Source organism: Papio anubis, chromosome 18, assembly GCF_008728515.1.
Source record: "Papio anubis isolate 15944 chromosome 18, Panubis1.0, whole genome shotgun sequence".
Classification (NCBI taxonomy): Eukaryota; Metazoa; Chordata; class Mammalia; order Primates; family Cercopithecidae; genus Papio; species Papio anubis.
In genome coordinates, this window is record NC_044993.1 from 65,047,408 (window position 1) to 65,062,249 (window position 14,842).

The following is a 14,842-nucleotide window of genomic DNA, read 5'->3' on the forward strand; positions in this document are numbered from 1 at the left end:
TAAAGAAGTATATTCTGTCTACTTCAACACACACACACACACACACACACACACACCCCTCCAGCCACAGTTCAGAGATAGTCTCTGAACTGTAGCAGATTCAAAGTCCTAAAACCTTCCACAAATACTTCAGAGTGACATAGTACCCTGCTGGCAATAAACCAACGTGGTTTGTTGACTGTAATTCCTTTTTTTAATTATTTTTTTTTTGAAATGGAATCTCACTCTGTCACCCAGGATGAAGTGCAGTGGCGCGATCTCAGCTCACTGCAACCTCTGCCTCTCGCTCTTGGGTTCAAGTGATTCTCCTGCCTCAGCCTCCTGAGTAGCTGAGATCACAGGCATGCTCCACCACCATCTGGCTAACATTTGTATTTTTAGTATAGACAGGGTTTCACCATGTTGGCCAGGCTGATCTTGAACTCCTGGCCTCCAGTAATCTACCCACCTTGGCCTCCCAAAGTGCTAGGATTACAGGCATGAGCTACCACACCCAGCCTGCTGACTACAATTTCTGATGACCAAAAACTTCATTGATCGCTCTGGAAGTTATTTAATATTACTAGGTGGTAAATACTGTGCTAAACAGTACTTTTCATGCAGTACCTCAATGAATACGACAATCTCTAGAACATTGGTTCTCAAAGCACAGCCCCTAGACCAAGAACATCAGCATCACCCCAAAACTTGAAAGAAATTGCAAATTCTTGGGGCTCACACCATATTTTCTATTATATTAGAAACTCTGAGATTGAGGTCCAGTAATTTGTGTCTTAACAAGTCCTCCCAGAGATTCTGATGCCTGCTGAGGCCTGAGAACAGCTACCTAGAAATTAGGTGCTATTATCATCACTTTGCAATAAACACCTGAGGCCCAGAAAAGTAAAATGATTGTGCAAGTGATATAGAAAGTGGACAAGATAAGCTTTGAACCCAGACAAGTCTAACTCCAGAGTTGAGGCCCTTAATCAGAGTTCTACAACGCTCATTATCTGAGGAATAAAGCATGAATTAAATCTGTGAACATCAGGCAGAACCATGCAAAATGGGGATAGGAGGGATCATTCTAAATCTCAACAGCTTAACCATAATGATGGGCCACAAGGAACAATGACACTTCTCAGAAACCTAAAATTTAACTTAAATGTTCGCCAAGATGGGAGTAAATAAATTATGATACATTCATATAATGGAATAGAATGCAGTTCTGCGAGTAACGTTTGCCAAGATTTCCAATGACCTACAAAAGTACTTAGAATATAAGAAGGGAAAAAAATCAAATGCAAAATCAAACAAAGACCAGGAGCACTAGTGTGGGAAGTTTCCCCAAAGCATAACATGTTGGTGAGGACGTAGGAAACCGGGTGGTTTCACAAACTGTTGGTGTGACTATAAATTGGTGTTGTTACTTTGCAGGACAATTTGGCAATAGATGCCTCCATTTAAAAATGCACATGAATTAGGACCCACAAATCCTGTATCTTAGAATCAACCCTAGAAAAAAACTTGCACATGTGCATAGACATGTATAAAGATGATCACTGCTGTTTAGCTTCTAATAGGAAAATAATCTGACAAAATCCCTAAATTAAATGTTTATAACACAAATGATGAATCCTTGAGGTGATGAAAACCCCATTTACCCTGATGTGATTATCAAACATTGTATACCAAATACTTCACTTATCCTATAAATAAACACATTTTTGTATTGTGAGTTGGGGCGGGAGGTGGGGATGACTAATAGGGTAAAAAAAAAAAAAAAATAGAATGAATAAGACCTGCTATATGATAGCATAATTGGGTGACTATAGTCAATAATAAATTACTTGTATATTTTAACATAACTTAAAGAATATAATTGAATTGTTTGTAACTGAAAGGCTAAATGCTTAAGGGATGGACACCCCATTCTCCATGGTGTGCTTATTTCACACTGCACGCCTGTGGCAAAACATCTCATGTACCCCATAAATATATACACCTACTATGTACCCACAAAATTTTTTTAAATAAAAGAAAATTAACTCCTAAATTTCTATCATTATGCAGATCAGATAACTAAATCATGACACCACGATACCATATTGAAGAATGTGATGTGGGCTCTGAAGTTAGACTTGTCTGGGTTCAAATGTTTATGAGTTACAAAAAATATAGATACACTTGAGATATAGCTATAGACAGACAGACAGATCGATCGATCCCAGGTGTAAGTTTCCAAGATATATTGTTGAGTAGAAAAAAAAGGTAAGTTGTAGGAAACAAAGTTTGATGTGACTCATCTTACAAAGGAGATGAGAGAAAGAGAGGAGAGCAAAATAAAAATCCCATAAGTAAACACACAACATCGTGTATTTTCAGTGCATATTTCCAACAATGAGTATGTAAGTGAGCAAACAATGACAACAGCAAAACTCTCATCCCTCTTTGGGAGACAACAAGCCCTTTCTTACGGGTGCAAGGTGTGCATCGGGATCTCTGGTCTCTCCATCTGCCCGTAGCAGCTGGCCTTGGCCTCGGGGATGTAGGAGAACTTCTCCAGCATAGAAGATGCAGCAGTGGTTAGGATGCCAATGCCGTCCCTCACTCTCGCCTCCAGGGTGTAGTCCCAGTCATCGTAGGACACGGAAATGAGTCCCGATGGAAACTCTTTGGGGATGAGCTCCGTGTTCCCAGAGACCAAGCTGGGGACAATCCAGAAGAAATCATACCCGGTGAGGCCAAGGGAACGGGCCTCACTCAGAATGAGGACAGCCTCGTCTTTGGAACAGTAGAGCAAGATGACAGAAGAGTGGATCTTCTTCAACTGGACTTGTGTCTTTGCATCCTCAAAGGAAGTGTCCAGTGTGATCACATTCTGCATGTCCCAGCCCACAAAGCTGTTGTCCACCGTGGTCTTGACGAAGCTGATGAAGTCCCTGTAGCCAGGGAAGATGGTGGTCACCAGGGAGAAGACATGCCAGTCATAATCCTGCATGATCTTCAGCATGACCGTGGCTTGCTGCTGGATGGATGCTCCAAACTGGAAGAAGGTAGACGTCGGATCCTGCCAGTGAAAAGAAAGTAAAACAAAGGATGAGGCAGGAGGTGGTTTATACAGAAGCACGAAACTGCATCCTAGAAGTAAGGAAAGTAAATCACACATCCATCATTTGCAGATATTCCTGAGCATCTACTATATGCCAGACTCCAGAACAGATCCTGCAAATACAGAGAGGAAAGAAGCCGCTGTACTCAGGAGCTTACAGCCAGGTCCTGGAAGGATGTCTGTTATTATTGCTTGTTTATCGTCTATTCTTCTCATTTTCCTCTAGTTCATCCTGCCCCCTCCTCCTTTGAGTCTATATGGTTCTAACAGAACAAACTCTATCTGACCCCTACCCCGGCTCATGACTGGAAAAATCAAGCCACAGATACAAAACAGCATCAACGAAGACAGACAGTTTTCTAACGATATATTTGGAGCCCCTAGAGTCTGCCAAGTCTGAAGTCATTTCTCCTGGACCCCTTGGTTACAGAAACCAGTATGTTTCTATGTTCATGTAAGCAGTTTGAGTAGGGTTTCTGTCACTTGAACGTACGGCTCCCACGTAATAGAGTATCATAAATACCATGTGGACATCTACCTTTTCAATCAACAAACATTTATCGAACACCTTATTAAGCGTTCTTAATAAGAATTAAGTGGAAGACAACTTCCATGAACTAAGGGCTAAAAGATGCATATGAAGTGCTGAAGGAACATCCAGGTGAGGAAGAGGAGAAGTGCATGGATGTTACAGTCAGAGGAATCCCAAGGATGCACTACAACTATTTCAGAAGCTGTAGATGAATACATCATGGCGCCCAAAGGAGGGGTACGATATGATGTTGAAGAGCTTGGCAGAAACCCCAGTACACAGGGCCTGAGGAGCTATGTCCAGAGAGTTAGACTCTATTCAGAGGATAAGGGAGAGTCGCTGAATGTTCTCACCCTAGAAAGTGGCAAGGTAACTTATGTTGTGTTAAAGGGCCTCTATTAGCCCTAACATCTCCACCAATCTACGATCATTAGAACAAATTTCCATTTAGAAAAGGCAGGTGATGCATAGAGTGGTACAATATACAAGCTGCCTTCATACCCCCTAACTCGTCAAATCCCCACAGTGATCCTACAAAGCTGGTATTGTTGGCAGGGAAAATGAGGCTCAAAACGGTCACACGGCAAGTAGGCATCCGTACCTCGGTGCCATGACTCTACATCCTGCCCCCTTTCTGACACTCAACCACAGCCTTCCTGGGATCACTGAAGATCTGTATGGAACAGATGCTTAAATCACATTGTTGACTTGTGGACATGCTGCAAAAATGCCAGCTAAACAGAACAGAAAGTATGCCTCTGTGTTGGAGCAAAACAGGATTTGACAAGTGCTCAGACGTATTTCCTTCAGGTAACTGAAAAAATTATCAAAGGGTCCTCATCATATTACAGTCATGTTTTTATTTTGCATTCTGTATTTATCATGTGTATTGAACACAACCTCAACAGGGTAACTTATGGGGATTCCACTGCAAGAGTGTGTGTGTGTGTGTGTGTGTGTGTGTGTGTATGTGTGTGTGAAGGGTGGATGTTCCATTCACGTTTTTCAGAACAATACTTTGTAGCTGTGCATGTCAATTCTTTCAACAAGCTTACATCACTTTCCCTGTGGGTGCTCACTAAAAGTTTTATCAGAACGGGCCAAAAGCTATAGTTCTTCGAAATACTGCTCTTTTCTGAAATGCATGGGTTTGGGGGATAATTTGAGTGAAGCGTGGCCTGAAGGCAGAGAAAATAAACAAGAATAAATGTCTTCTGGGCCCCTTCCAACATTACAGTTCTATGAATTTTACCTAATTAAATCAATTAAAGTGGGTAATAGATTTAAAGACTTTGGATAATTATTGTTTTCCCTACAGTAGCTTTTACAGAAATCTAATATTCTTGAATTGATTAACCATTTTAAATCACATCTCAACAAGACTGTGAGCTCCTCAAGGGCAGAGATTTTTGTCGTTTTCATCTTTATGTCCCCAGAACCTGGCAGAAGTCTTGGCACAACCATAAATGGATGACAAGGGAATGAATATGTGAATGAAGCCTAAGAGGAATGTCCTTGGTTAAGACCAGAAATGGAAAGAAGGAGAATTCAGTAACTGAGATTGTATTTTGTGTGGATTCTGAATATTGTGACCAAAACAAAATGAAACTTTCAACATCATCACCTACACCTTCCTACCCTGAGGAATTACCCAACCATCCAATACCCACCTATATCTCAATGTGTCATTTGTTGATAAAGAGGAGAATATAGAAGACCTATAAACCTCAGCAGTTGTCCAAAGAACTTCATTAAATGTCAAAATAGGGCAACAACATAAAGAAACCACCAACAGAAGGCAACACAGAAGTAGAGTCTAAAGGCAATTATATTCACCAACCTCACACACTGTGAGACGCCTCTTGGGATGGGGCAAAAATGTTCTAAATTACCACAGAAATGTGATAACTCCCATGGAAATGATGCCTCAAAGGAAGCCAGTCACCAGAGCTACCTTCTGACTGCAAAAGGCAGTGGATCGGCATCTTGCACTGAGTACACAAGGAACAGAGAAAGCTCTTAACAGGACACACCTTAAAGGCACCACTGGAACCCAACAAAAAGGGTCTATGAGACAATTCCTTGGGAAGATTGGTATTGGTGGAGAGGTGAAGGTCAGACATGCCAGATGGTGATGGAATGTGGGATCCTCCAACACCCTTGGTCTATGTACTCTGAGCTAGACATGACCAGGGTATCCATGCAAAGGTTTGTGCACAGAGTAGAGCTGTAAGCACACGCATCTTATCTGGTTCTCCACACGTAGAAGAGGGCATGGCTGCACTGTGAACTTCCTCAGGAGAAAGATAATTATAGGGACAGCAGTTAATCGGCCCAGAGCCAGCTCGGCACAGGCCATCTGTGAAAGAGTATGTGCAAAAACCCTTGCTTTGTGCTGTACCCACTCCCTGTCATGCCAAATTTCAGCCCAAGCTGAATCTCTCCCATTACTCACTATGCTGATCCCCATTCGCAGCCTCTCCCCAGAATGGAGAATACTAGAACCTCTGGGGTCAGACTACCCAGCTCCAATCCTCATTATGTGGCTTTGGGTAGGGGGGGATAAAACCACTCAGCCTTTCTAAGTCTCAGTTTTCTCACCTATAAAATGGGTGTGGCTATGGTGATAATGACCATAGTAAAACATGCTAGAAATACTTAGTCTATGAGAGTCACATTGCTCCTTACTTTCTAGGTACTATCTCATTTAATGCCACCCCCAACCACCTTACTAAGTTGGCACTAGTAGTATGCCCATTTTACAAATGAAAAAAGACCCAGAAATAGGCTGATTTTTCAGGTAGAAAATCATACAGGTAGAAATCAGGTTTGCCTGCCCTCAGGGTCTCCAGCTTTTTATCTCTGCACTCTGCTGTTGCCAATAATGGTACTTTCTCATTGAGTTGTAGGGATTAAATGATTCCCTTGCAGCAAAGCACCCAGTGTAGTGCCCATCACGTATGAAGTACTCAGCAAATATTTCACATCAGGAGATTATGCTATCTTTTCCAAGAGGTAATCCACACTCTGGACTTGGAGCATCTCAACAACTCAACCTGTTCAGAGCTGCCTTGTTGAAACTCTTAAAGCATCCCTTTAACCATGCCACTGCCCTACTCTGTAGTCACCAATAGCTCCCAGAGGCCTGCCACGTTAAGTTTAGACTCCCTAGCCTACCCGTCTATGTGTATCAGCTTTATAGTTGAAATATCATGAGCTGTAGGGTCTATTGAACCTGAGTTCCGGTCCTGCTTTTGAGGGACTGTGGCTAACCTAGCCAGCCCTGTGGCTTTGGGAAAGTGCTTAATCTTTCTGGGTCTGAGTCTCTTTCCCTATAAGACAGGAATAATGACCCCTCCATCGCTTGGGGCTGCTGTGAGAATGGGATGAAATGGTAGAAGTGGGAGACTCATCTGTCCATGCCTGACTTTGACAGTTTGGGTACTTGTCTCCACATCCTTGGTCCTACAGATCACACAGACATCGTCAGAAACCTAAGAGGGTCCTCATCCTATTTCAGGAACTGGTCTCTCCAGGTCCACTGACATGTTAGTTTCAAATCCCCACCACCCCATGCAAACCAGCTCATTTATTCTGAGCCCAAGGAGCCTGCATAATGCAAAGAAAAAAACTGCCTTTCCGTACAGCAATGAATCCATGCTGGATTGGAGAGAAACCATCCCTAATGTCCTTCCTGGGCATCATGCAGTTACCCTGTACCACTCTCATTGCTATTGGCATCTTAAACTTCAACCCAAAAACCACCATGGACCAAAAGCATCATCTACCCCTTGGAGGGACAGAAGCAAGGGCCTATTTGCAAAATATAATAGCATAGCAAAACAATGAAGAGGCTCACATTTAGCTTTGGGATTTTCTAAGGTGATTTTATGGACTGGTAGGACATGATGCGGAATCTGGCCACACTCCCAGGGCCTGGCGTCCAATACGCCAAATCGCCTGAAGCCGCTGAACGTCCTTTCCACTCCCTGCCTTGATGGTAGAGGCCACCTCTCCTGCACTTACCTCCTCCTGCCACGGCTCAGCCTGTACTTTTCGGATTCTACATATCAGCCTCTGACCACCTCTGGCACTCGGCTTCCTTAGAATGTGCAGCCAGGGGAGAGGAACAGATTTCATACACCCACTTTGATTTTGAAGCAAAAGCACTTCTCTCCCCATGCTCACTGCTCTGCGGAAGACAGAACAAACTGTTTTAAACACAGAGCGAGGGAGGCAGAAGGGTGTGGGATTCTGGGTGTCTGCTCTAAACTCTGTGTTTTAGTCCCATCATAACTGAGGTCTCATTCAATCAGGTCTGGAGCATTCAATCCTGCTCCAGAATGTTCCAGAGCTTGCTGGGTCCCCAGGGTGACACCTGACTCCATGGGTACCAAGCCCTGGTGTTTCCTAGAGCCTAACAGCAACTTACATTCCATTTACCCATTCATAAAGGTTACAAAGCCCACCCACACCCAGTATCTCTTTGATCCCAACTAATCAAGAAATGAGGCAAGTGGCATAACCCTCATGGATGGCGTTTCTCCTAAAGACACAGGATGAGAGGTTAAGTGACTTCCCTGAGATCCACATGGCCCCATGGTGATGGCAGTCATCATGAGATGCATCCAGTTTTCCCTTGCTCACATCAGTGGCTCTCATTCCTGGCTGCACATCTGAATCCCTTGGAGAGTTATCAAAGAATAACCTATGCATTGTGCCCCATGCCAGTCTGATTGAAATGAAATCTCTGTGGCCTGAGTATCTGAACTTTAAAGCTGATTTATTAGTTTTTCCTCTGTCTTTTCTCAACAGCAGTATGGTTGAGAAGTAGGTATTCAAGTTAGAATCTTTAAACCCTAGTATAATGTCTGACACACAGTAGGGGCCTGATAAGTACTTGGGGAAGGATGAGAGGGGCAGGAGGCTTACTCCCAAGTAGCATGAAAGAATTAATTGGTCAGTATTGTCAACCCCACACCCATTTCCACAACTTATTTTCCTGTTGTCTGTTAAAATAATGCAGGTAACCCAGCAACAGTCCAGAGAGACTCCTGGGGAATTTGCATACTCCTGTTGAGGATTGCCCTTGTGAGCCCTGGTAAGCCCTGATGTGCTTTCTTTTACTCTCATAGTGTATCAGTTGAGAATTTCAACATATTTTATTTCAATTTCCAGGGGTGAGGGGAAAATTAAAAGCATCAAATAAGCCTTGTAAGCCTGAGGATTGAGATGGATAGCATTCTCAAGTGCACATAAGCTGAATTGGTCCCACTGGAAAATAACTACTCCATGACTACCCACCTCCCTCCTCTGTCATCATCATCCTCCATCATCATCACATCCATCCTTCTTCTCACCATCATCATCACGACCATCATCATAGCCAATATCTCTCTTGGGCATACCCAATATGTAGCTCTATATAGCATACAGTGAGATGTCTTATTATTATGCCTGCATTAAAGATTTTAATCTGGATCATATGTGGTTGCCTAGTTGCAGAGAGGTGTGAATCTTGCATGTCCTTCAGACTGAGAATTCTTGAGGGTAGGGCACCATGCCCTCCTGAGTCCCACTCAGCACCTTGCAGACCACTGGGCCACTTTTTTGGGAAGGAAACTGGCACAAGCATCCCCCTAGAGTGCAAGACTGCCCGTGGGCAGGAAAGGATCCCATGCTCTATGTACTTAAAGAGACTTGCCAGACCTACCACTCTAGAGACACTCATCTGTGGATTGTCTTTCATTCATTCAACAAATTTAACAAACTCCAGCTCTGTGCCAGGTTTTTTTCCAGGAAAGTGAACCTAGGGAAGGAGGTTACCAAAGTGAAGGCCCCCCATTCCATGAATTTTACGTTCTTAGGGGAGGAGACAAACAAAGAAGGACAACAATAAATAGAACAATTGCCGGGTATGGTGGCTCATGCCTGTAATCCCAGTATTTTGAGAGACCAAGGAAGGAGGATTGCTTGAGGCCGGGAGTTCAAAACCAGTCTGGCCAACCCCAGAGTAAGACTCATCTCAAATTTTAAAAATTTGAATTAAAAAAACAAATAGAATAATTTCAAGGAAATCAGATGATGTCACAGTTCAGGAGTGGGGTTGAGAGAGAAGCCCCACTCTAGGTCATCTGATCTGCTACATTGGAGCTGATCAAAAGTATATGAAGAAGGATTCATCCAGGCAAAGATTAGGGGTGAGATGAGAGTAGGGAGAGTCATTCCAGCAGAAGATGACACATATGCCAAGGTAAGTGAGGGCTCACCAAGTTCAGGGAACAGAAGGAAAGTCAGAACAGCTGAAGTTTAAGGAGCAAGAGAGAGAGGGGTGAGAAATGAGTTAGAATGGGAAGCAGAGGCCACATCACACAATGAGCGCCCTGTAGCTCAGGATAAGGCATCGGTATCTAATTCCTAGGTCAACTGTATTACAAACAACTCCTCTGCTAAAGGCATCTGTATCTAATTCCTAGGTCAACTGTATTGCAAACTCTTCCTCTGCTAAATGTGCCACCAGTGTCTCCCAACAGGGAACCTGGGAGAAACCTGGAATTTGGGGGATTTTGTGTAAGATAACTCTGTTCTTCCCTTTGGAATTCCAATCTGTGCCAATAGGTAAGCCTACATTGACTTACGTAGAGGGGCTGTCATACATAGAGGGGTTGCTGCTGAACAGAAGTGAAGGAAGCAGCTTTATTTCTGGAATAAAAAGGAGTGTTTCAGGCTTTCCCATAACACTTGCTGGGTTATGACTTGAAAGATGCAGCCAGCATCTTTCGTTTGCTATATCATTTAGTCAACTGGTACTCTAACTTCAAATATTGTGGCTAGAACTTCCATGTTTTCCTGGGAATTTCAGATCTTGTCCCAGCTTACCACCCAGAGCCAAGTTTCCCACTATCAAGTCTGCAATGCCAGAGGAAAGAACATACAAATGCATGGAGAAATGTATTTCTTGATTCTTATTGCAGCTAATTTAGGACAGCACAACATACTGTACATCAATTAGGACCACACAATGATCATTGCTCTTGAACTCAGTCCTGCTTTCTAGATCATTAGCAGGGCTGGCCAAAAGGAGGCCCCGCTGAGATTTAGACCCTTATGGTTATGCAAGGGCACAGCAAAGGCCCAACCTGGCTTCACTGGTGCTCTGTCAACCTGCAGGTGAGCATCTGACTCCAGGCTTCCAAACAGGGTCATTAGCAATTATAGATTGTCTGGGGCTAGGTCCAGCTATTCTCACACAGAAAGCAAGCCTGGTTCCCACCAAAGCCAGAGGGAAATTCTACTGAACCAGAGGCCCCGGGGTCAGGTGTCTGAGGAGCTGATAAACTTAAGCACAAGGAAACATCTTTATTTTGCAAGTCCCAACTGTGACTGGCCCACTGGCCTTCTCTGTGCCCCTGAAGCTATTTTCTTCAGATTTCTTTTTTTTCTCATGAAGCATGGGCCTCCCTAAGCCACGTGGTAGATATTTTTTATTCTGACCACTGAGCATCTCTTCTTCCTTTACTGGCAATAGTGAATTTCCCCTGAGAACTGTCATTTTCCTCTCTCTCAGTCAAGCCAATTGGCCCATAGTGCCAGTAATTAATTCGGGGGTAGGAACAGGTCCTAACCTGATCTAATCAGAGTGACTTCCTGGATTTATGAAGAAAGGGACTAGGAAAAGACAGCTACTTTTACTGTGAGACTTGAGCTTAGATGGATGTTCAGCCAGAATTTCTGGCAGCTACCCAACCACTATGTACCATCCTAATAAGAAAGCTATCAGATCCACAGTTTAAGCTGTAAGATGGAGAGTTACCAAGTTCTGATGTCCATGTTGAACACCTTGTTCAAGCTACACCTGAAGACAAATGACCTTGTTGTCAATTGCATGTCCCAATTAATTATCTCATTTTGCCTAAGCCAATTTGATTAGCTTTTCTATCACTTACAATCAAAGATTACTGATGCCACTTTGGCTAGGAAAAAAAATAATGTAACATGTTTAACTCATGCTCCTGAACTTGGATCAGAATAATTCAGACTACAGGGTAGTGCATCTCTCTTCATCATCTTTCCCTTTTCTTACCATTCTTCTCTTTTTCCTGGGACACCCACCTCTCTTCACAAATCTCACTTTTCCCTGCATGAGCTCTTCATCTTTCCTCATTGTTTTTTGTTTTTCTCTAATATGTGCTGAGATTGGTTTCTTTTCAAAGACTCTGACAGCCACAACTGCCAAGACCCAGACTTAAGACATGACAAGTTGCCACCAATAATAATCGCTTGTCATTAAGCTGTTCCAGCAAAGAGAAAAAGCAAACCAGTCCTGTTCATTAAGTTTTCGTCTCCGGCTGTCATACATAGAGGCGTTGCTGCTGAACTGAAGGAAGCAGCTTTACTTCTGGAATAAAAAGGAGTGTCTCGGGCTTTCCCACAACACTTGCTAGGGGCAGGCCCTGGTGGTAAACATTATAGTCGAAATGTCTGTTTTGAAAATATCCCACTGTTCTCGAAGAAGTGTCTACAAACAGCTCTGAATGCTCAAGTTTCAGAAGAAATTGCTTCTTCTCCCTTTGGGAGTCTGTATGTTCCTGTTATTAAAGGCACAGACACTGGTGCCAAATAGAGGGTTCAAATCTCAGCTCTTTATCTTACTGGTGTCTGGGCCTTGGACAAAATCCTTACTCGCTCTGAGGTTCCATTTTCTCATTGTTTTTAAATGGAGGGAATTTTATTCCCTACTTTAAAGAGGTTATTGTGAATGGGATAATGCATGTATTACTCTGAGCACATACCGAGAGCTCCATTAATGAGAGCTGTGATTATGATGGCTGTTGTAATCAAGAAAGAATCAACCACAATGACAGCAACAAAACCCAAAACACTACAACGCACCAGCACAGCACTAATGCAAATACAAACAGTTTCCCTGTGGAAATCCTAAATCCACGTCTCCTAAACGCCACAACTGCAGCACCATGGCAAAGGAACTCTTATTGCGTGTCAAGCGCTGAGGTGAAAGCAGGTTGACAACCCATCCCAACTTTAAACCTGAATGTTCCGCTTTTCAGGAACCCTTTCAGTCCTGGGCAAATCAGGACAATCAGTCGATCACACAGAGATCTTCAAGTGCATTTATTTAATCTTCACACTAATCTTTCAGGGAAGGTATTTCTATTCCCATTCTACAGTTAAGGAAGTTGAGGCTTAGAAAGAGGCACTTCTCAAACTCTAATGAACGTACGAATCACCTTGGATCTTGTTAAAACACAGTGGGTGGGGGCTGGGGCATTGCAAGCAAGCTCCCAGGTGGCATCGGTTGTCGCTAGTCCATGGACCAAGCTTTCAGCAGCAAAGTTGTAGAGGTCAAGTCACATGTCATGTCCAACATCATGCAGCAAGCATCTCTCAGAGTGACGGTTCTGACCCAGAGGTCTTGGTGCCAGGTGACCTCTGTCCATCCCAGGGAGGACTAGGCAATGACATAAGATAGTGTCTGATGTCTGACATTCTCACCACTGTGTGTTTCCTTCAAGCATGTCACAAGTATGTCACCCCTGTCAGTCCCCATCATCTTATCCAGCAAAGCACTTTCAGCTTTGAGTCAGAATGCACTGCGTGGGAGTGAAGGAAGAGGGGCCACCCTGGGGTGAACCGCCTCACTCCTGGGAGAGAACTGAAGCCACCCAGGAATGAGGAGAGTAGAGAGAGAGAGAGAAGGAAGCACCAGTCCTACGATGCCCATGGCCATCTGTCAAGCAAAGAAAATGACCCCAGGGTGTTCCCTGTGTAGGGAAGCCTGCACGCCAGCGCTGCAGCTCACAAACGTATGCAAGTGGCTGGGACTTCCTGAGCCTCCATTTTTTCATCTATAAAATGGACCTGGCAGTTTTCTAATTACCTGGAGGGGAGCTGGGGCATCCATAACAGAGTGATGAGCAAAAGTTCCATAAACTGAAAGGTAGGGGACTAATGTGGGAGCTCACTGGGGAAATAGGAAACAGCTGCTGCCTCCTCTCTCCCCTCCACCCCCACAGTGCTCCCAGAACACATTGTCCAGGTCTTTATTGTCAATCGTCACCAGGTATTTTAGGTGTCTATTTAAATAGCTGTCTCCATGCAACCAGATTAATGCTAATTCATCTGTACAGTAATAGCACCCAGCCCAGCTCCCACTACATGGGGAGCTCAGAACACATTTCATGAAGGTATAAGTAAGCAGGTGAATGGATTGACAGACGGATGGACGGACAGATTGGATGGATGGACGGATGGATGGATGGATGGATGGGATGGGACGGGAGGATGGACAAATTGGACAAATGGATGGACAGGTGGATGGATGGGTGGGTGGATTAATGGATGAGTGGGTGGATGAATGGATTGATGGGCAGATGGACAGATGAGTGGATAGATGGATAAGGTAGATGGATGGATGACGGAACAGAAAAATGAACAGATGGATGGATGGATGGATGGATGGATGGATGGATGGATGGATGGATGGACGGACAGATGAGTGGATGGATGGATGGATGGGTAGATGGATGGACAGATGGATGGATGGGTAGATGGATGGACAGATGGATGGAGAGGTGGGTGGGTGAGTGGATGGATGGATGGACAGAGGAACAGATGAATAGATGGATGGATGGACGGATGGATGGATGGATGGATGGATGGATGGATGGATGGATGGATGAGACATGAGTTGTGGGTATAAGAGATTGAAGAAATAAATGAACATCTAGTGGGATGGATGGGATGGGACGGGAGGATGGACAAATTGGACAAATGGATGGACAGGTGGATGGATGGGTGGGTGGATTAATGGATGAGTGGGTGGATGAATGGATTGATGGGCAGATGGACAGATGAGTGGATAGATGGATAAGGTAGATGGATGGATGACGGAACAGAAAAATGAACAGATGGATGGATGGATGGATGGATGGATGGATGGATGGATGGATGGATGGACGGACAGATGAGTGGATGGATGGATGGATGGGTAGATGGATGGACAGATGGATGGATGGGTAGATGGATGGACAGATGGATGGAGAGGTGGGTGGGTGAGTGGATGGATGGATGGACAGAGGAACAGATGAATAGATGGATGGATGGACGGATGGATGGATGGATGGATGGATGGATGGATGGATGGATGGATGAGACATGAGTTGTGGGTATAAGAGATTGAAGAAATAAATGAACATCTA

At 44.0% G+C, this 14,842-nt stretch overlaps 1 protein-coding gene across 2 annotated transcripts in view; it reads right to left on the reverse strand.

The window, feature by feature from the left end:
- Window positions 1-14,842, reverse strand: part of GRIN2A (glutamate ionotropic receptor NMDA type subunit 2A) — a 428,650-nt gene that overhangs the window by 184,090 nt on the left and 229,718 nt on the right. For both annotated transcript variants that reach the window (XM_031658495.1, XM_031658494.1), the window contains exon 4: window positions 2,457-3,049. In XM_031658495.1, coding sequence (XP_031514355.1) covers window positions 2,457-3,049 — 593 coding nt within the window. The remainder of the gene's footprint in view (window positions 1-2,456; window positions 3,050-14,842) is intronic.